At 33.5% G+C, this 21,650-nt stretch overlaps 1 protein-coding gene across 2 annotated transcripts in view; it reads right to left on the reverse strand.

Annotated features, from left to right (window-relative positions):
• The window catches only part of CHD1 (chromodomain helicase DNA binding protein 1), a 76,141-nt gene that overhangs the window by 23,204 nt on the left and 31,287 nt on the right, over positions 1-21,650 (reverse strand). For both annotated transcript variants that reach the window (XM_042944378.1, XM_042944370.1), the window contains exons 8-22: positions 19,987-20,212; positions 19,429-19,529; positions 19,025-19,203; positions 18,019-18,146; positions 17,040-17,256; positions 16,261-16,350; positions 15,029-15,219; positions 14,125-14,313; positions 12,210-12,372; positions 10,986-11,138; positions 8,067-8,138; positions 7,441-7,590; positions 1,308-1,456; positions 818-914; positions 539-634 (exon numbers count right to left, since the gene is read on the reverse strand). In XM_042944378.1, coding sequence (XP_042800312.1) covers positions 539-634; positions 818-914; positions 1,308-1,456; positions 7,441-7,590; positions 8,067-8,138; positions 10,986-11,138; positions 12,210-12,372; positions 14,125-14,313; positions 15,029-15,219; positions 16,261-16,350; positions 17,040-17,256; positions 18,019-18,146; positions 19,025-19,203; positions 19,429-19,529; positions 19,987-20,212 — 2,201 coding nt within the window. The remainder of the gene's footprint in view (positions 1-538; positions 635-817; positions 915-1,307; positions 1,457-7,440; positions 7,591-8,066; positions 8,139-10,985; positions 11,139-12,209; positions 12,373-14,124; positions 14,314-15,028; positions 15,220-16,260; positions 16,351-17,039; positions 17,257-18,018; positions 18,147-19,024; positions 19,204-19,428; positions 19,530-19,986; positions 20,213-21,650) is intronic.

Below are 21,650 nucleotides of genomic sequence, written 5' to 3' on the forward strand. Positions count from 1 at the left end.
CTGCCGCTTTAGGACTGCTTGCAACCTTTTTAGCTCTCATGAAACCAGGAGTATTTATAAGTACTAACAGGAGCTCATTGCTTACTTGGACTGATTAACTTGGATCTTCTTAGTTGTGATAATGCTTAATTTAATCTAATGTCAAAAACTGTAGAACTACTCCAACAAACAGTAGCTAAAAGCCTTTGGTCACAGAAATCTAAATTTAGAGATACCACGTTCCCTCATTTGCCCAAATATTTGAAGACCTGCTATTTGCCAAGCATTTTTTTACATGCTAATTAGGAAATAACTGCCCTCCTCATTCCACTAAATGTACCTATTCATATACAATTTGGTCCTTTCCACATCAAGCTGCTACTGCTTTGTCAGTATAAGGGAGAAAAGTTTTCATACACCATACCAAATTTTAAAACAAAAATGTTAAGCACTTGCTGATTGTGCTTAAAGAGGTTTTAAGAAAACACGTAATGACAAAAAAATAATCACTATCAACTGAAATAATTACAAAGAAAAATAAAAAAGAAAGAAAATCTACCTTGAACTGGGAAAGCAATTCATCTCCTACAGTTAAAGGGCCTGGTTCATTTTCATGAGTTTCAGCCCTCTTCAAGATTTCATCTATATCCATTTCCTGTAATTAGAAAGAAATCTTTATTAAGTATACTTTAATATATTTTAAAGTAAATACACCTTATGCTTATAGTTTAAAGTAATGTCATATATATAATATATATATATATATATATATATATAATATATATATATATATATATATATATATTTTTTTTTTTTTTTTTTTTTTTTTTTTTTTAACCTGGGGCTCTTGTTCTTCTCCTTCAGGTTCCTTAAAAAGTTCCTCAGCACCAAACTTTAAGATGGCTGATAATTCTTCTTTATTGAAAGGAGTAGAACTAAAACCAAGGAAAACAAAAATGCTTAATACTACTAACAGTTAACAATTTAACATTTATGTTGCACTTTTATTAATTATTGACACAGTCAACTCTATGGAAGTTATATGACAGAGTTAGGCGAAATATTTTTAGTTTACTTATTTTAAAAGTAAAGTACTTGAAACCTGGAAATTAAAGGAATTTCTTCCAAGACTTAACAAAATTTGAGTGATAAAAACCAGTAATGAACGTGTGCCTTTGACTAGAAATTACTCCAATGCTTTAAAAAATTAAAAAATCACAATACTAAACATAGTGCTTCAAAGATCTGCTTATAGCATGTAACATTTCAGGAAAATGAGTACAGTACGATTATAAAATGACTTTTTAAAAATATATTAAGGTAACTACCTTGACGGGGCAGAACCTGTATGTAGTACTGTCTTCCCAGTTGTGTCCATTCTCTGAATCACAAGATGATCTAAAACCATCTTCTTTTTGGCCCTTTCAAGAATATCCTCTTCAACTGATCCCTTCGTAACTAGACGATAAATATTCACCTGTAAAGATACACACAATGAAAATACAATGTAGCAAAAAGGATTTGTTTTGCTAATGCGAAATACCCAAATACTGTACATAAAGTGAAGCTCATACTATGTGAAATTTTCACTAGTCAAAAATTAAAAAATATATAACAATATATATAAAAGCTAAATTTCTTCAATTTAAAGAGTATTTTATGGTTGTATACTTCTTGCATTTTGAACAGATTTTATTTGCTTTTTATTTTTTTAAAGGGATAACAGTAATTTTTATCTTTTAGCTGAGAAGGAAAAAAAGGGGTAAATTTATAACAATTTCTATCTGTTTCCTTAATTCTAATTAATGTTTCATATTCCACATAGTTCAAAATTCTATGAACCATACCCCAGGTTAATGATGAAATCCTGCCATAAAACGAAGACTTCCAAAATACACAAAAATTGATGTGCAGTAATTTGCCCTATTTCTCAAGGTTAGCAGTTCTATATCAAATAGCACCCAAAGGGATATTTTGAAAATTTATAGGAACACTGTAGCTTTTGCAATGATTAGGTGGGCTTACGAGTACTTAAGAACACAGTGACCTGGGACACTAGACCCTCTGCACTAAATTGTACATTCAGACACAAAGAAAAACTATCCTGAGTCTTTTCCTTCAAATGATTTTTCAAAACTTTTAAAATTATCTTGAGTCTCAATTCACCCTCTATTTCAATGTAAATAAGAGTTTAAATGAACATTATAGTTTTTTTCAGCAGTGCAACTATTGCATGAATCAGCAGATAACTAGATACTGTTTTATTTGGATCTCTACCAAAGTTATCATCTCCAAATGTGTATAGTATTGGTGTCACAAATAAAGCTCACCTGTATTGCTCATCTATAGTCATTTTGTAGTTCTTGCATGGAAATATTTAACAAGAAATATGAAACACCTGTGTCAGATTTAGAACCAAATACTAGTAAAAAAAAAGGGCAGGTACATGCATATGATTTCACTCATATGTGGAATTTAAAAAATAAAACAAATGATCATTGAGGAAAAAAAGAGAGAAACAAACAGACTCTTAACTACAGAGAATAAAGTGATGGTTACCAGAGGGGAAAGGGGTGGGAAGATGGGTTAAATAGGTGATGGGAACTAAGCAGTGCACTTGTGATCAGCACTGGGTGCTGTATGGAAGTGGTGAATCACACTATATTATACACTTGGAACTAATAATACAATGTATGTTAAGTGGAATTTACAAAAAAACAAAAAAGCAGGTACAAAAGCACAGGAATCTTACCATAGTGCATCAATAATGAAATAATTAAAAACATCTCAAAATCATAAAAATGTATTTATATATTCATTTATATTTTAAATGTTATTAAATAATGTATTAAACAAATGTACATTAATGTATTAAATCATATTTTAAAACATATCCATATTTATATCACATTTGTTTTTACACAGTTTTGTAACATAATGGTTAGAAATACATGTTACCATTATTTTGCCATCTTATTCAGATATTCTTCCCAGAGGTCTACCACACAACTTTCTACAGTATCTTGCCTAACTGGTTCTTCTAATACCCTCTATTTTCTATCACCTATTAGAAAATATGGTGGCCTTTAAATAGTCTTTAAGTAGTTGTTTGAGAAGTATAAACAGAATGTGAGTTCAGCCATGGTCGAGGATTTCGATATAGGAGGTATCTGCTATTTAGTGCAATTAATCACTATTCCCCATCTCATTCATAAAAGAGGTCTATTTTGAGTATTCACATCTACATTAGGCCCAGCTCACTTGTGAGATTACCTTATTTTCTCACCATCTCCTCTATGACAATTTGTAATTTACATTGGCATGTTATTCCTACTTCAAGTTTCCCTCTCTTATAATGTGCAGATAAATTATTAGTATGTAGAATCCAGGCCTTCCTAAAGAAGGAAGAAAGGTCTCAGATACACAACCTAATCTTACACCTTAAAGAGCTGGAAAAAGAACAGCCAATAAAACCCAAAACCAGCAGAAGACGGGAAATAATGAAGATTAGAGCAGAAATCAATGCTACCGAAACCAAAAAACAAACAAACAAACAAAAAAAACACATTAGAACAGATCCAATGAAACCAGAAGCTGGTTAGCCAGTTTGATCGCAAAGAAAAAGGAAAGGACCCAAATAAATAAAATCAAGAATGGAAAGAGAGATCACAACCAACACACCAGAAATACAAACAATAATAAGAGTATTATGAGCAATTATACGCCAATAAAATGGACAATCTGGATGAAATGGACAAATTCCTAGAAACATAAAAACTACCAAAACTGAAACAGGAAGAAATAGAAAATTTGAACAGACCCATAACCAGTAAAGAAATCCAATTAGTAATCAAAAAACTCCCCCCAAAAAACAAGAGTACAGGGCCAGACGGCTTCCCAGGGGAATTCTACCAAACATTTAAGGAAGAGTTAACACCTACTCTCTTGAAGCTGTTCCAAAAAATAGAAATGGAAGGAAAACTTCCAAGATCTTTCTATGAAGCCAGCATTACCTTGATTCTAAAACCACACAAAGACCCCACTAAGAAGGAGAAATATAGACCAATTTCCCTGATGAACATGGATGCAAAAATCCTCAACAAGAAATTGGCCAACTAGATCTAACAGTACATTTAAAAAATTATTCACCACAATCAAGTGGGATTTATACCTGGGATGCAGGGCTGGTTCAATATCCACAAAACAATCAATGTGATTCATCACATCAATAGAAGAAAGAACAAGAACCACATGATCCTCTCAACAGATGGAGAGAAAGCATTTGACAAAATACAACATTTTTCTTGATAAAAACCCTCAAGAGAGTAGCGATAGAAGGATCCTTTCTCAAAATCATAAAAGGCATATATGAAAGACCCAACACTAATATCCTCAAGAGGGAAAAACTGAGAGCTTTCCCCCTAAGGTCAAGAACAAGACAGGGATGTCCACTCTCACCACTGTTATTCAGCATAGTATTGGAAGTCTTAGCCTCAGCAATCAGACAACACAAAGAAATAAAAGGCATCCAAATCGGCCAGGAGGAGGTCAAACTTTCACTCTTGGCAGATGACATGACACACTATATGGAAACCTCAAAGGATTCCACCAAAAAAACTGCTAGAACTGATCCATGAATTCAGGAGAGTTGAAGGATGTAAAAATCAATGCACAGAAATCAGCTGCATTCCCATACACCAATAATGAAACACCAGAAAGAGAAATCAAGGAATTAAACCCATTTACAATTCCAACAAAACCCATAAAATACCTAGGAATAAACCGAACCAAAGAGGTGAAAAATCTATATACTGAAAACTATAGAAAGCTTATGAAAGAAATTGAAGAAGACACAAAAAATTGGAAAAATATTCCATGCTCCTGGGTAGGAAGAACAAATATTGTTAAAATGTCAATACTACCCAAGGCAATCTACATATTCAATGCAACCCCTATCAAAATAACACCAGCATTCTTCACAGAGGTAGAAAACAATCCTAAAATCTGTATGCAACCAGAAAAGACCCTGAATAGCCAAAGCAATCTTGAAAAAGAAAACCAAAGCAGGAGGCATCACAATCCTGAACTTCAAGCTGTATTACAAAGCTGTTATCATCAAGACAGTACAGTACTGTAACAAAAACAGACACTCCAATCAAAGGACAGAATAGAGAACCCAGAAATGGATCTACAAACATGGCCAACTAACCTTTGACAAAGCAGGAAAGAATACCCAATGGAATAAAGATAGTCTCTTCACAAGTGGCACTGGGAAAACTGGAAGGCGAAATGCAGAAAAATGAACCTGGACCACTTTCCTACACCACACACAAAAATAAACTCAAAATGGATGAAAGACCTAAATGTAAGACAGGGAGTCATGAATATCCTCGAGGAGAAAGCAGGCAAAAACCTCTTTGACCTTGGCCGCAGCAACTTCTTACTCAACGCGTCTCCAGAGGCAAGGGAAACAAAAGTAAAAATGAACTACTGGAACCTCATCAAAGTAAGAACCTCTGCACAGCAAAGGAAACAATCAGCAAAACTAAAAGGCAACCAATGGAATAGGGAAAAGATATTTGCAAACGACATACCAGATAAAGGGTTGATATCCAAAATCTATATAAAGAACTTATCAAACTCAACACCCAAAAAACAAACAATCCAATGAATAAATGGGCAGAAGACACGAACAGACACTTCTTCAAAGAAGACATCCAGATGGCCAAACGACACATGAAAAAATGCTCCACATCACTCATCATCAGGGAAACACAAAACAAAACCACAATGAGATACCATCTCACACCTGTCAGAATGGCTAACATTAACAACTCAGGCAACAATAGATGCTGGCGAGGATGCAGAGAGAGAGAGGATCTCTTTTGCACTGCTGGTGGGAATGTAAACTGGTGCAGCCACTCTGGACAACAATATGGAGGTTCCTCAAAAAATTAAAAATAGAACTACCATGACCCACCAATTGTACTACTAGGTATTTATCCAAGGGATACAGGTATGCTGTTTTGAAGAGGCACATGCACCCCAATGTTTATAGCAGCACTATCAACAACAGCCAAAGTAGGGCAAGAGCCCAAATGTCCATTGATGGATGAATGGATAAAGAAGATGTGGTATATATACACAATGGAGTGTTACTCGGCAATCAAAAAGAATGAAATCTTGCCATTTGTAACTACATGGATGGAACCAGAGGGTATTATGCTAAGCGAAATTAGTCAAAGACAAATATGTGACTTCATCTGAGGACTTTAAGATACAAAACAGATGAACATAAGGGAAGGGAAGCAAAAATACATAACAATAGGGAGGGGTACAAAACATAAGAGACTCTTAAATACGGAGAACAGAGGGTTACTGCAGGGGTGTGAGGCGGGCGTAGGCTAAAAGGGTAATAAGGTATTAAGGTATTAAGGAATCTGCTCCTGAAATCATTGTTGCACTATAAGCTAACTAACTTGGATGTAAATTTTAAAAATAAATAAATAAATAATAAATTAATAAAAGTGTAAAAAATATATAGACATATATATTTAAAAAGAACTCTGTTTTTTTTTTAAACCTAAATTGGTGTTAGGGCATTAAAATTACCTTCCAAATTCATGTATCCAGTTCAAGGAAGAGGGGCTGCTAAAAAGAGTTGTTGTAAAGAGGGGTCACTGGATCCGATGATGTTAAGAACTACTACTCTAAATACAAGATTTCACTTAAGGGTGCACAACATTGTTCCAGGGTTATTAAAAAATTACAGAAAGAAGTGTACTATATTCCCAATGAAATAGCTTTATGAGAATTATTTGGGTAAAATACTTTTTTGGTTTAAAATGATGGATACATTTTTAAATAGAAAATATGAAATTTTTAAAGGTTAATATAAATGCGTGAAGTCCTTCTGTGCTACTCGTTCATATCTTCTGCATTAAAGAAGTTTGAGAAGCACTGCCCTAGATGGCGGTAAATCAATTAAAATACAACAAACACATCAGAATGATGACAGATGGTTTTTCTCAAGGCCTATTACTGAGAGCAATACAAAAACTACAAATTTAGAATGGCTTGTTTGCATAAAGAATTTTATAGGCAAATGGATAAAATATAGGCTAACTAAAAGGTAGTAATATACTAAGCAAAATCTCTTTCAATAGTTAAAATTAAGTAAATACATTTTAAGGTTTATGTATTGAATGAAAAACACTGTACTCTACAGTTGTAAACACTCTTGACTAAAAGAGAGGGCATGATCCTATTTTGGCATAGTTACCTCAATTCTGTCAAACCTTACAGGTGATTTTGGTAAATCTGAGTTCCTTAGTATTTTACATGTTAAAGAGCAACATGACTGTGTTCCGATGAGGTTTCCAGGAGAATAAACCAAAATCACTTCCAAACACTAATCATAAAAAAAGATTCTAAAAGCAAAATAAACAAAATAAAAAATACCTGTTTCTTCTGCCCAATTCGATGAGCTCTAGCCTGTGCCTGAAGATCATTTTGTGGATTCCAATCAGAATCAAATATAACAACAGTATCAGCAGAGGCTAAATTAATTCCTAGACCTCCAGCTCTTGTGGAAAGCAAAAAGCAGAAATCCTGTAAGAAATTATAAATAGGCTCAACTTTAAATTCTTCTGAACCGTGAATATGAATAATCAGCAAGAGAATTTTACAACTGGTTTTTTGAATTTAAAAGTATTTTACCAATAAAACTGAAAGATAGTTTTAAAAAATACTAATAAAATACAAAAACCTCTAGCAAAATCAATCAACAGGATTCCAAAATACAAATATACATGGAAATAATGAACACCAAATCTACAATGAATTTTAAATGAAAATGGGATAATTTATTTAGAAGCAAATTAACTGTTCTATGCTGAAACAGTATTGATAAGGGCAAAATTCTTCAGATTAACATAAAATACTGATTTTAAAACCTCATTTAGAAAGTAAAACTAGCTAACAAGACTTTTTTTAAAAAAGTCAGTGTTTTTTTAAAAAAACAGTAATGACAAAAATAATTTACTAAAATTATGACTAAAATTATTTAGTTTTAAAAGCATTCATACCTCTGATCCTTCAGCATTAAAATGATCTAGTGCTTGTTTTCTCAGCTCCCCTTTTATTGATCCATCTAATCTCTAAAATAAAACACATTAAAATACTTCACATAACAGAATCAAATATTTAAAAAGGTATTAAAATCAATTATGAAGTTAAGTATGAAAATGCGGCATTACTTTCATTAAGACTATAAGAGTAGAAGGTACTTGTTAGGCAAGAAAACAATGCCCAAGCATTCTGTCTATAGAGTCTGTGCTCTTAACCATTAGGACTATTTTCCCAGATAATAATAGTAAATAGCATTGGCTATCATTGTGTCTGAGTCTCACTGTAAGAAATAAATTTTACATGTGAATGAGTACACAACTGTACATCCACAGCAAGTTACATGACACATGTATCATGATATGGCCTCATATATTAAAATCTATTTCATTTTTTCAAAATGTTGGTACAACCCATTAAATTGATTCCCAGATCCATTAACAGGTTACAGTCCACAGTTTTAAAAACAGTGGTGAAATCCAGTGTGGTTAGTGGACCAACAACATCATTGTCACCTGAGAACTTAGAAATGCAAATTTTTGAGCCCCATCCCAGATCTACTGAGTGTACTGAAATCAGAAACTCTGAGAAAAGAGGTACAGCAAAGCCCCTGATTAAAGTTTCAAAGTAACTGATTTGAGTCAAAAAGCCTGCATCTGAGTATCTTCAATATCCATGGGTGCCTTGGGCAAGTGATCTGACTTCATCTTGTCAGTTTCTTTCTTAGGTAATGAACATAATAGTACTTTCTTCATAAAATTCAGAGGATTCAGTGAGAGAACAAAGTAAAACACTTACCACAGTGTCTGGCATATATATTGAGTGCTTACTAAACATTAGCTGATGTCCAAAATTAAAAAAAAAATTTTAGGGTGCCTGGGGGCTCAGTTGGGCTCAGGTAGTAATCCTGCAGTTCTGAGATCCAGCCACCCCTATCCCCTGAATGGGCTCCACGTAGAGTGGAGTCTGCTTAGGATTCTCTCTCCTTCTCTTTGTCCCTCCCCAGTTCTCACTCTGTCTCTCTCAAAATAAATAAATAAACATTTTTTAAAAATTTAAATGTGCTACTGGTTTCATTTTCACTAAAAATTACTATTAGTAAAAACTTCTTAAAAACAGTGGCATATCAGGGCACCAGGGAGGGTGGCTCGGTCGGTTAAGCATCTGACCCTTCATTTAGGCTCAAGTCATGATCTCATGATGAATGACTTTGAGTCCCACATCAGGCTCTGTGCTGACAGCACGGAGCCTACCTAGGATTCTCTCCCTCTCTCTGCCCCTCTGCTGCTCACTCTCTCTCTTTCACAATAAATAAATTTAAAAAAACAAAACAGAACAAAAAAAGAAAACCCAGTGTATATCATTTATTAAGGCATGATCTAAACTAAAAGAATGTTAAAAATAATTTTCTCTGGGAAATAATACTGGAATGAGAAGGGATTAGGGGCAGAGAACTAATTACCAGCACTTGTTTACTATTTGTTTTGTGTGACCATGTAAACACAATAATTTGTCTAAAAACAAACCAACACAGGAATGGGGTAAGGATAGAGGGGTGGAATGGAAACAGGGTGATAGTTAATAGGGTACTGTTTCTTTTTGAGGTCATAAAAACATTCTAAAATGTATTGTGTTGATGGCTGCCCAACTCTGTGAATATATTAAAAATCACTGAATTGTACACTTTAAATGGATGAATTAATTGCATGGAATGGAAATCACATCTCAATAAAGATGTTAAGAAAATCAAACAATAGTACTTTTTTCTATATTTTTCCCTAGCCTAAATGACCATATATTTCTCAATCACGTTCATATCACCAAAGACCTGTCCCTCAAATGATGTCTGTTGAGATTCATCATTATAATTCTACTTCTATTTTATTGCCTGCACTAACATTCATCATTTACTAGCTATGTGAATGTTCACTATGTTCTAGGCACTGTTCAAGAAAGGATTAAATAAGGATTAAATAAATTATTAGAAAAGTACTGAAACTAGCACCTGACTCTAACATTAAACACTCATTCATACTAGCTTTAATTACACTGAATAGATTTCAACATAAACACTGAATAGATGGAATATAAGCTCATTTTGGTCTTTAATACCTTCCCTAAAGTCATCTGAAAGTTTTATTCAGTAAATTATGCATTAGAATAATTATGAGAATATTATTCTTCAGAATCTGTAACAGTCCTGATATTGGCTGACACATAGCAGGCACTGAATAAAAAGTTGTTGAGGGAACAGCATAGCTTTTTTTTTGCGTCTCACATCCATGAAATACACCCAGATCAACACTAAACCATCCTGCACACCTAGAAAACTGATTTAAGGATTAACACAACAATCTGCACAACCTAAACTACAGAACTCAGCAGGTACACGGCACGGAGAGGTGAACTGGGGGGGGGGGGGGGGGGGGGGGAGAAGCTGCAGAGGGCAGGGAGCTGTTTTTGCTTGCAGAGAAAGGAGGGAGACGGGGGTCGGGGGGGTGAGCACAGGAAAAAGCACACCCTCCCCTTCACTGCAAAAGAATCTGCAGCAGTCCTGGTAACATTCACAAAGGCTGCTCTCTCTCCCTTCCTCAAAATAAAGCCTAATTCATAAGGCTGCCCATTTACATTTGAGCATAGAAGAGAAATACAAAATTAAAATAAAGACTAGAGAATAGAAAAATTACTTTGCTGCTAAATATAAGGTCAAGAAGAAAAAAGGGAATAATGACAAATAGAAATGTTTAAAACAGAGATATATTATCTTGAAAATACAGTTTATTAAAAAATCTATACTTCATTTACACAAGAATTTCACAGGTAATTTTGTAAAGATCCGATGAAATTTGTCAACAAAAAGGAAAAAATGAAATGCTTACTTGAAAGGGGAATTGACGGTATTTCAAATATTCTGCAAGTATGTCTAACATCCGCACCATTTGAGAAAAAATAAGAACTCTATTGCCTCGTTCTCTTAGGCGAATTAACAGTTTGTCAAGAAGAATCAATTTTCCGCTACTACGGATTAAGTGCTAGGAAACAATAAATTACAATGGTTAGAGCATGTGAGCATGTGCAAAGAATCAACCAAATGAAACAAATGCCCCACTTAAAACTTTAGCTTCTTTAATTATTGAAAATTGAGATTTTGTATTTTTATAATGTTGAAAAAGTTTATTTTTCAGTTTCCAAAATTTTCTAGAACCTTTTCTAGGATCATTTTTATCTACGATTTAAGCTAAAATTTTCCTTGCCATTTAGCACCTAGGTTTTCACTGTGTTTTGGGGAAAGGGGGGGCGTTTCACTATATTTGCTAGTTATTACACTACTTCTCCAAAAATCTCAGCTGAAAAACAATACATTGAAAGCAGCAGCAACTAAACAGCTGAAGGTTAAAAGAAAACAGATTTTAACTTATATGTATCAGCCACTGAACCTAGCTCTTTTAAAGCACTACTGTGGTTGAATGGCAATTGTGGCCCTCTTCACACCTCATCTGTCTACCAGAAGCAATAGGAAGTGTAAACTCTAAGCTCAAGATGCCTTTCTTAAGACTATCATTTGGGGTGCCTGGGTGGTTCAACGGGTTAAGCATCCGACTTCAGCTGGGGTCATGATCTTGTGGTCCGTGGGTTCAAGCCCCAGGTCAGGCTCTGTGCCGAGAGCTCAGAGCCTGGAGCCTGCTTGAGATTCTGTGTCTCCCTCTTTCCCTGCCCTTCCCACACTCGTGCGGTGTCTTTCTCGCTCAAAAATAAAGAAACATTAAAATATATATATATTTATTAAAAAACTTTCATTTGCCATATCACAAATTCAGCATCATAATGTGAATTTTTGTCATTTAAGAATATACTAAAGGATTTCTACTGGATAACTCTTGGTAGTCCATACAAATCCATTTTTAGAAAAATGATCAAAATAATTGTATAAATTATAATTCTGAAGGCTTTTTTAATAAAGACAGAGAAAATAACACCATTATTTAATATACCATAACCAAAGAAAACTTCTAACCAATATATTAAAGCATCATGCCATTTTCAGTTATAACTGAAATAAACATTTCTAGAATTTTGCTTTACTACAAAGTAAAAATCCTTACTTGTAAGGCCTCCTGTTTATTATAGAATTCATTATTATCTGGTGGTTTAATGAGGTAGCAATGGTTACAACATTTCTTTAGCTCCATCATAATGTTCAAAAAGCCTGAGGTACTGCCCTTGGAACCTTTGCTGAGGGCTTTGTAATTCCTAGTTAATATCCATCTGTTTAAAGAAAAAAAATACCATGAAAATGATGGTTAGGAGAACAATTACCAGGATGAATTCTAAAACCATAAAAAAAAAAAAAAAAAACAAGCACCAAAGCAAAACTGTACCATTATGAAGTTCACAACTGGATATACTATGGTCCAAACATCGTTCAGAAGACTCGTGAACTTTGTTCATAAGACTGAGAATCCGATCAATATACAGTAAAGGCTTAATGTAACATAGTGAGTATAGTGTATTAATCCCTTTCCCCCCATAGTTACTTCAAAATGGTTAACTATCGGGGCACCTGGGTGGCTCAGTGAAGCGTCTGACTTCAGCTCAGGTCATGACCTCATGGTTCGTGAGTTCAAGCCCCGCATCGGGCTCTGTACTGACAGCTCAGAGCCTGGAGCCTGTTTGACACTGTCTCCTTCTCTCTTTGCCCTTCCCCCACTCACGCTCTGTCCCCCTCTCTCTCTCTCAAAAATAAACATTAAAAAAAAATTTTTTTAATGGTTAACTATTATCTATATTAACCTTCCAACAAATCTTAGTATATTAGGCAACCAATACGTAGACTTATAAAAAAACCTCATGAGCATACCTGGTTTAACCACAATGCCTTCTCTAAATTACAGTTAACACACTACAATTACAACTTGTAGAAAAATTATAGGTAGATTTTATTACTCCAAACTATTTATATAACTATGTAACATTTCCTCTCATTATGATGTACTTTGTCTTCTACCACCTTTTATTTTCTTCATTTTTATAAGGTTAGTCTTTGAAGGAACTTGGAATAATTTATCTCTGATTCGCCTCAAAATGATAGGAAATGGGAATGTCTAGAGATAAAATAAGACTGGCTATCTGAATTGAAAACAAAGCTGAGTGTTGGGGGTTTATTATGTCATCCTCTTTTTGTATATGCTTGAGATTTTCCATAATACAAACCTAAAATTCATGCAATGAATGTGTTTTTTTTATGTATGGCACTTACAGTTTTATCATAAATTTCTGAAAATCCAAACGCAGGTAGCCATGGATTTTATGCAATTAAATGTTTAAACAGATATTAGGATAAATATTCTCTTTTTGATTCTTTGAAACATTATGTATAGTTCTGACATACATAATTTTTCTTTAATGTTTATTTTTGAGAACGAGAGACAGAGCATGAGCAAGGGGAGGGGCAGAGAATCTGAAGCTGGCTCCAGGCTCCCAGCTGTCAGCACAAAGCCTGACGTGGGGCTCAAACTCACAAACTGAGAGTTCATGACCTGAGCCAGAGTCGGATGCTTAACTGAGCCATCCAGGTGCTCCGACATATATAATTTATCTAAAGTGCAATCAATATTCTTCCACATGGGGGAAAAAAGAGGGTGTGTCCTAAAACTTTCTTTTTCTGGCCTCTACCTCTGTCAATTATGTAACTATCATAATTATATAATAATGCCTTAGTATCACTAACACTTAAGTAGTCAATATTAACTAATATTTAACAAACCCTATGTATGTTAAAAGAGCATAAAGTAGACAAATGCAATTAATGATGATTTAATTAATCTTAGGTTACCTGTTATCTTGGACAAGTTGATCTCTCTTTGCTTCAATATGTCATAATATAAACCTATTTTAATATTCAAGAATTGTTATTGCTCTAAGACCCTACTGGGAGGAGAGACAGCACCTCCATGAGACAAGGATAGGGCGATTATTTAGAATTAAAGGTCCAGAACATGTGCTCTGTTTACAGCTTACTTGTAATACTGTTTCTGTAAAGCACTCATTTCCATTCTTAAAATCTGCTCAACCTTGGCAGGAAGAGATTTTTCCACATCTTTTTTAACTCTGCGTAACAGAAATGGTTCAAGCTCCTTGTGGAGGCTTGCATAACCATATTCTCTGCCTTTTCCATGTTCTTCTTCAAAATCTTCCCAGGAAGAAAACCTTAAAAATTTAAGAAAATGGAAAAATCACTGAAAAAGTCATACTACATATGAAAATTTTCAGGGTAGTCACATATAAGCAAAATATAGACTTTCAGGAAAAGACTAGCTAACATTAGTCACTTCTAAGGACTATCCTTCCCAAGAAATCCATCTTATATCTACATAAAGGTGAAAAATAGGTTATTTTATGAAAATTAGGATTCTCCTGGAGTTAAAGATATTAAATAAAATATTTTCAAGTACAGAATTGTCACTAAAATATTTCTCAAAGAATATATTAAAGTTCTGAATCTATGAAAGAGAGCAATTTTGTGATCTTAGACAAGTTATTTATCCTTAGCTAGTCTAGTTTTCCCCATTTAGAAAAAGGGATTACCAGTACCTTATTACTGTTGTTATTGTTAATATTAAGTACTAAGAATGATACTGTTTGTTTTTCAAGCAAAGTATATTTTGAACATGGGCAGAATCAACTGTTGTAATTTATTACACATGACTCAAGCTTATTTATTTACAAATTTGAAAAGTTAAAATATTATTAGAAATGTGAAATGCTGCATCGCCCCCCTTTTTTCTTCCTTCTTAAAAATCTGTAATCTAATGTTCAAGGACAATTAATACTTCTTACAGACCTTATTACCTATACTAATATTTTCTTGCTAAGCTTAACATTCAAAACTAACATTAAAATTGCATATCCTAACTTATCTTACTTTTCTGGCATAATGAAATGTAGCAAAGACCACAGCTCTTTAAGGGAGTTCTGTAGAGGAGTTCCAGTAATAAGGAGACGGTGATTGGATTTAAAGTCTATTAAAGTTTTATACAGAAGAGAGTCATCATTCTTTAATCGATGTGCTTCATCTACACCTATAAACGCCCAATTCAGACCTCCAAGGAATGCCTTAAAATGAACAGAAGAACACAGTTAATGTTTTAAGAGAAAAGTGAAATTCAAATTATTAAACTGAGGCAAATTAAAATTGAGAACATGCTTTTGTCTTGTTTTCAGATAAAAACTACGTATTATTTCAAGATTTATTGGAATCTTCAAATCAAGTAACTCAACATGCAAAATACAGTTCCCTCCATGACTAATTCACCCACTGGAAAACAGAGCATAATAGCATACACATTCTAAAAAAAAAGAGAGAGAGAAAAAATTTAAAAAATTAAATGATAACTATCATTTAAAACAGTTAAACATTTTTACAAAAGATTTTTAGCCGAAGGGCAGAAGCTTCTATTAGTGTCAATCTGGAGAAAGTAAGATGTAAATTTGGAAGTGTCTTTACTCCAAGTGTAGGAATAATTCACTGTATGACCTTTAAACACTGTGGATCTGTGTATATTAATATGGGTCTCTGACTTAAAACAGAGACAGGCCAGATTCTACTATTTACTGGTTGCATGATCCAAGAGACAAGCTCAATAACCACTTTGAGACATGATTTTTCTTTCCAATAAAGTAGAGATGACAGCAGGATCTTATATAATAGATTAGAATTACTTGACATATTAACTATAAAGAATTAAATAAGACAACATCTATTAAGCATTTAGTACAATGCTTCATCCATGGGTAGCTTAATCCTTTTAGGTATTCTCCTCCTCTTTCAAAGATCTTACAAATCAAAGCACTATGCCAAACTCGTCGCATATATAAGTCAGCAGTTGGCAAACTTTTCCTGTAAAGACTCACATGAAGTATTTTAGCTTGTGCAGACAAATGTGTGGTGACCTGTGCTGCATATTCTTTGGTTTTTACACCCACTAAAAATGTAAACAATATTCTTAATTCAAAGGTCATAAAAAATAAACCAGATCTGACCCACAGGATGCAGTCTGCTGACCCATGATTTAAGTTATCTTCTCATCCTATCCACAACACATGGTAAAGGAAAAATGGATATACACCAAACAGAAAACCATAGGTAATACATACCTTATCCTTCAATAAAATTTCATAAGTTGTTAAAAGTATATTAAATTTTAACCGTTTGGTCTGGGGATGCATCCATTCATGAGTTCTTATCTATCAATAAATTTTAAAGATAATTTTAAGATAATCATTATGAAAAGTATACTTGTACTTGAATATCTAAAATAAAATCTGTTCAAAATACACACAAAAAATGTATGTTTATGTAATAAAATCATTTTAATTATTTTATTTAGATTTTCGTTAAAAATCATTTTATTCTTAACAATGCCTAACAAGCTGCACTAATCTTACTTATAAATAAAATGTAAATGCCACAGCATATCAGAACCTACAAAAAATAGCAGATATATTTTTCTTACACATTTTCCACTAAAGGAAGTTCTCATTTAACAAAACATAAGTGATTAATTCATTTAATAACATGGCATTTATGGATGAAATGATATTCAGGTTTGCTTCACAATATCTGGGAGGAAACAAAACTGGCAATGCATTAAAAAACTGTGAAGCTGGAGATGAGTAACATGGAGGTTTATTATACTCTTCTGTCTGCTTTCATGTGTATCTGAAATTTTCCATAACAAATTAGGAGAAAAAATTATTACATAAAGTAACATTCAACTGAAAATTGACTTTTAGTATTCAGCCAATTAAACACATATTGAGCACTTACTTGTGGCAAGTTTTACTCTAAAAATTAAGACTACAAAGACACATACAATACCTATCCTGAAAGACAAGTATATCTAGATTTCTATATTTGTGGAGAAACAACTTACCATATTTCTGCTGTTAATGTCACCTAAATAGACCACAGCATTCATCTGAGAAGCCCATGTTTGAATTTCCCTTTGCCAGGAAGTAAGAGTGGAGAGTGGTACTACTAACAGAAAAGGTCCATATAATTGATGCTCATGAAACAAATAGTTGAGAAATGAGATCGTCTGTATTGTTTTTCCAAGGCCCATTTCATCAGCAAGTATGCAACTATTTCCTCTACAAAGTAAAAACAAAAATTACGTATGCAATAAAGATTCAAATTTGTAAAGAAACTTTTTTTCATAACCTATGTACAAATTTATATGAACAGTTAAAATAAGTCTGACAGGTATACAAACAATATACCACTTTTATTACCTATAAATAATAAATGTAAATAAAGGCCTTTGTAATAGTTTAAGTGGACAAAGTTTACCATTTTAGTACAAAAGAAGCTTAAAGATTAACGTATTATTTTTAATCAGTTATGCAGCCAAGAACACAATCTACAAGTGATAGAGTCCAGACATATTAAATAAGTAAAAAAATTAGCAGAAAGAAAATATACAGCAGGATAAACTATAGCTACAGTAAAATTTAAATACAAAAAATCTGCACCCTAGGGTTACCTATATTGCCAAGAATAGAACAAGAAACACAGGGCAGGGCCGGGGTGGGGGGGGGGGGGGGGCAGGGGAAGAGGCCTAAATATTAGAAATAACTGGAAGAGAAAGAGTCCAGGACTGTGGGATAGAAATATATATATGTATGCTGATTTTAAGTTCAATATGGAGTACTGCAGCAAACAGGTTAAACCTCAAACTCCACTGGATCTTCTTCTTAGTATATAATAAGCATTATTTATATACTAAGGAAATTTGAAAACCTGCATATAAAAACCAGTCTTTACCCTTCATGTTGGTGGAAATCTTTTCCAAATCCTCTACTTGTAAAATTCGTATGCTCTCAAATTAAACAGATAATTCAAAATATACTTACTTGCACCAAGAATGAGCAAGCCAATTTAAACCATTCAGTTGATAATCTCTTAATTCTAAACTCTCATGTCCTCCAATGTAGGATGGCTGCTTCTTTAGGGCTACAAATCTTGGCCTTTGTTTTAATACCTTTAGTAGAAATAAATGTTAATAAGAACCATTAAATGTGGGAAATTATTTTAAGACATGAAAATCTCAGCTTTTACCATAAATTTTGACATTTCATCTCAAATCATCAAAATCAGAAATTCCATGACTCAAGATGTTATCTCAGGATTCATCGAAAGACAGTTTTCTATTACTATAACAAAGTATAGTGAAATATTTTGCCCTTTTTGGACAAAAAATGATAGAAATAAGTTCTGGCTGAAATACCTGGGGTCTCACATAGTTCACAAACAAAACCTATGTTAAATTCATTCAATTAACTGCTGCTGCAGCCCTGACCCAGAAATAAACCATACAACTGGCTTAAATTTCTGATTTCTTAATTACCATTATCAACTTAATTCAATCTTGTAATAAGAAAACAAGTTTTACTAGTATATAGATCCTCAAAACTATTGCTAATAATCACTTTAAGTATAAACATCCTATATTAAAGCAAGGTAATCTTAGGTACTAACTTTTTTCCTATGGGTACATCCTTCTTTTTCTTTCCTACCTTCAAAGAAAATACTCCCTATCTTTTAAACCAAACATACATATATATATACCTATTTTCCAGGAAATTTTCCTATTTGGTCTCCCCAAGCCACTCTTCACAACACCACCACCAATTTATCATCTTACTGATGTAGTTTCACTCACCAGGGCGAAAAGACAGTGCCACATCTAAGACCACATATTACAGGAACACCATTTCCTGTAAGACCTACCAACCAAGCAGTTCTCTCTCTCTCAGCCTATCTGAAATCAGGCAGGATCCATTCTTTATTTGAGCTTGTAATATTTTTATGATGCATATATACTATTCTCAACAATTACAAATTTCAAACAATACTCACTTTGCAATCTTTAAAAGGAGTGGTTTTTGATTGATTCCTGCTAAAATACTCATCTATGCATGCTTGAAACTTTTTGGAAATTAGGGCTCCATCCTCCCAGCTGCACTCTGAGTATGGAAGGCCCTGCCATTTGCAATAATAATCGGGATAACCAGCTGCTGACTTCTGATTGGAATGAGCTGTGAGAAAAATCAGGTTATTTATTTATTTTTACAATGAATTTTATCCAAGGACTAATTTTTGGTAAAACAACACCACAAGCAAAAATTAGCCATCTGGTTTATACTACCCTATTACAGTAAGACTAAGCTACTGTATTTGCTGTATAAATAGTAAATTTATTTATTTTTTCTGATTTCAAGCATGGAAAGATAAAAGTTTAATTAGAATCATTTATTACTAACCAATTATTCGTTCCACTATTTGATACTGTTTGTGTAGATCATCTGTAAGTTCTTGCTGGCAATTATAATATTCCACATCTTCTGGAGAAGCATTTTTCAACCTGAAAAATTATTTTAATCCAGAATTAGACTTAAAAATCTCCTCTAAATAACCCATTCCCCCCCACACTCTCTATAGCACAAAATCTCCCATTTTGCCACTCATCTAAATATGACTCAGTTGAATAAGGGAGTAATTGAAATAGAAATAAAGTGAAGCATCATTAATTTTTAATTTTAAAAATGTGTAAGCTATATTTACATTGTATATTATATTATATTTACATTACACGCATATATATTTACATTATATATGACACACATTCTACATGACCGTCACCAAGGAGAAATTTAGATATGGCTGTTTCTAAAAAGTTTTACCTTGAGGTGCAATACAGTAAGTCTATAAATAATTATTTTAGGTTATTACGGGATTCTTGACTATGTATTCCTTATTAACAAAACTTTAGTAATAACCTTTGAACTGCTAAAAAATTAAGTGTAATATAAAACACTTACCATCTTTTTGTCTCCTGATCTTTTTTCTTGTAATTATCCAATTTTTTCATTCCTCTAACATTCTGCTGCTTAAGGGTTTCTTCTGTCTCCCAAGTATTGTGGATATGGGACCATCCTTTCCATTTAATTAAATACTGGATCTCTCCTGGTTCCTTGTTTTTTTCAAATCCTGCATTTGGGTCACCATCTGCTTCAACTGCATAGATGGTTGTAGTAGCACCAGTAGCTGAAAAAGAAAGCACGATACATTCCATATAATTCAGTTATAAGCTTATTTCCTTCAACTCAAAAATTCAATATAAATAGAAAAATATATTCTTTTATTTTTTTATTTTATTTTGTTGATGTTTTTCTTTTAATGTTTATTAATTTTTGAGAGAGACACAGCACAAGCAAGGGAGGGGCAGAGAGGTGGACACAAAGAATCTGAAGCAGGCTCCAGGCTCTAAGCTGTCAGCACAGAGCCCGACGTGGGGCTCAAACCCATGAACTGTGAGATCATGACCTGAGCCAAAGTCGGACACTTAACTGACTGAGCCACCCACATGCCTCACCATTATCTGGTGCCGAGGTCTGTAGGCCAACCAACTGAACCACCCAGGCACCCCAGTTCTCTTTTAAATAGGCAAAATATCAGGGTACAAGAATTTAAGTAAAATTGTATTACACACACATAAAAGAAACTCTGCATTTTAGAACAGAAACATCTAATTTAATCTCCTCAGTTTTAAAATTAGAAAAAACAAGGTTAAAAGTCAGTGACACACCTAAGATCATACAGCAATTTATAACAACTTATGACTGGCAGCCTGATAACTACAAATAAAATAATGAAAAATCATCTTTAAAAACTGCCATGTCCAAAATCATTATGTTGGAGATATCTGCAGCCCTCATGTTCAATGCAGCTTTATTTATAATAGCCAAGACATGGAAACAACCTAAGTATCCATCAACAGGCAAAAAGATAAAGAAAATGTGAGATACACACACACACACACACACACACACACACACACACACACACACACACGATAGAATACTATTCAGCTACAAAAAAGAAGGAAATCCTGACATTTGCAACAATGTAGAACACCACTGAGGGCATTACTCCAAGTGAAATGTCAAAGACAAACACTGTATAATCTCACTTATACATGTAATTTAAAGCAAACAAAACCTCATAGAAAAAGAAATCAGAACTGTAGTTAATAGAGGCAGCGAGTGGATGTAGGTTGGGGGGGCAACCGGGGGGGGGGGGGGGGGATAATGATGTAGATGCATACAAACTTCCAGTTATAAGACAAATAAGTAAGTATTGGGGATATAAAGTACAACATAATGACCACAGTTAACACTGCTGTATGGTATATTTAAAAGCTGCTCAGAGAACAGATTCTAAATTATCATAACAAAATTTTTTTTTCTTATTCTACCTATATGAAATGATGGATAAATAGAAACTAAACTTATTGCGGTAATCATTTTGCAATATATGTAAGTCATTATGATGTCCACCTTAAACTTATACAACGTTCTACGTCATATCTCAATAAAACTGAAAAGAAAAAAAATGCATGTCAAGATAACTGAAAATAACCTACATAAAAACATTTTGAAATAACCATTTGTAAAGTTGAAAGTACCTAAATAACACCTATTAT

The sequence above is a fragment of the Panthera leo genome, chromosome A1, assembly GCF_018350215.1.
Source record: "Panthera leo isolate Ple1 chromosome A1, P.leo_Ple1_pat1.1, whole genome shotgun sequence".
Lineage (NCBI taxonomy): Eukaryota > Metazoa > Chordata > Mammalia > Carnivora > Felidae > Panthera > Panthera leo.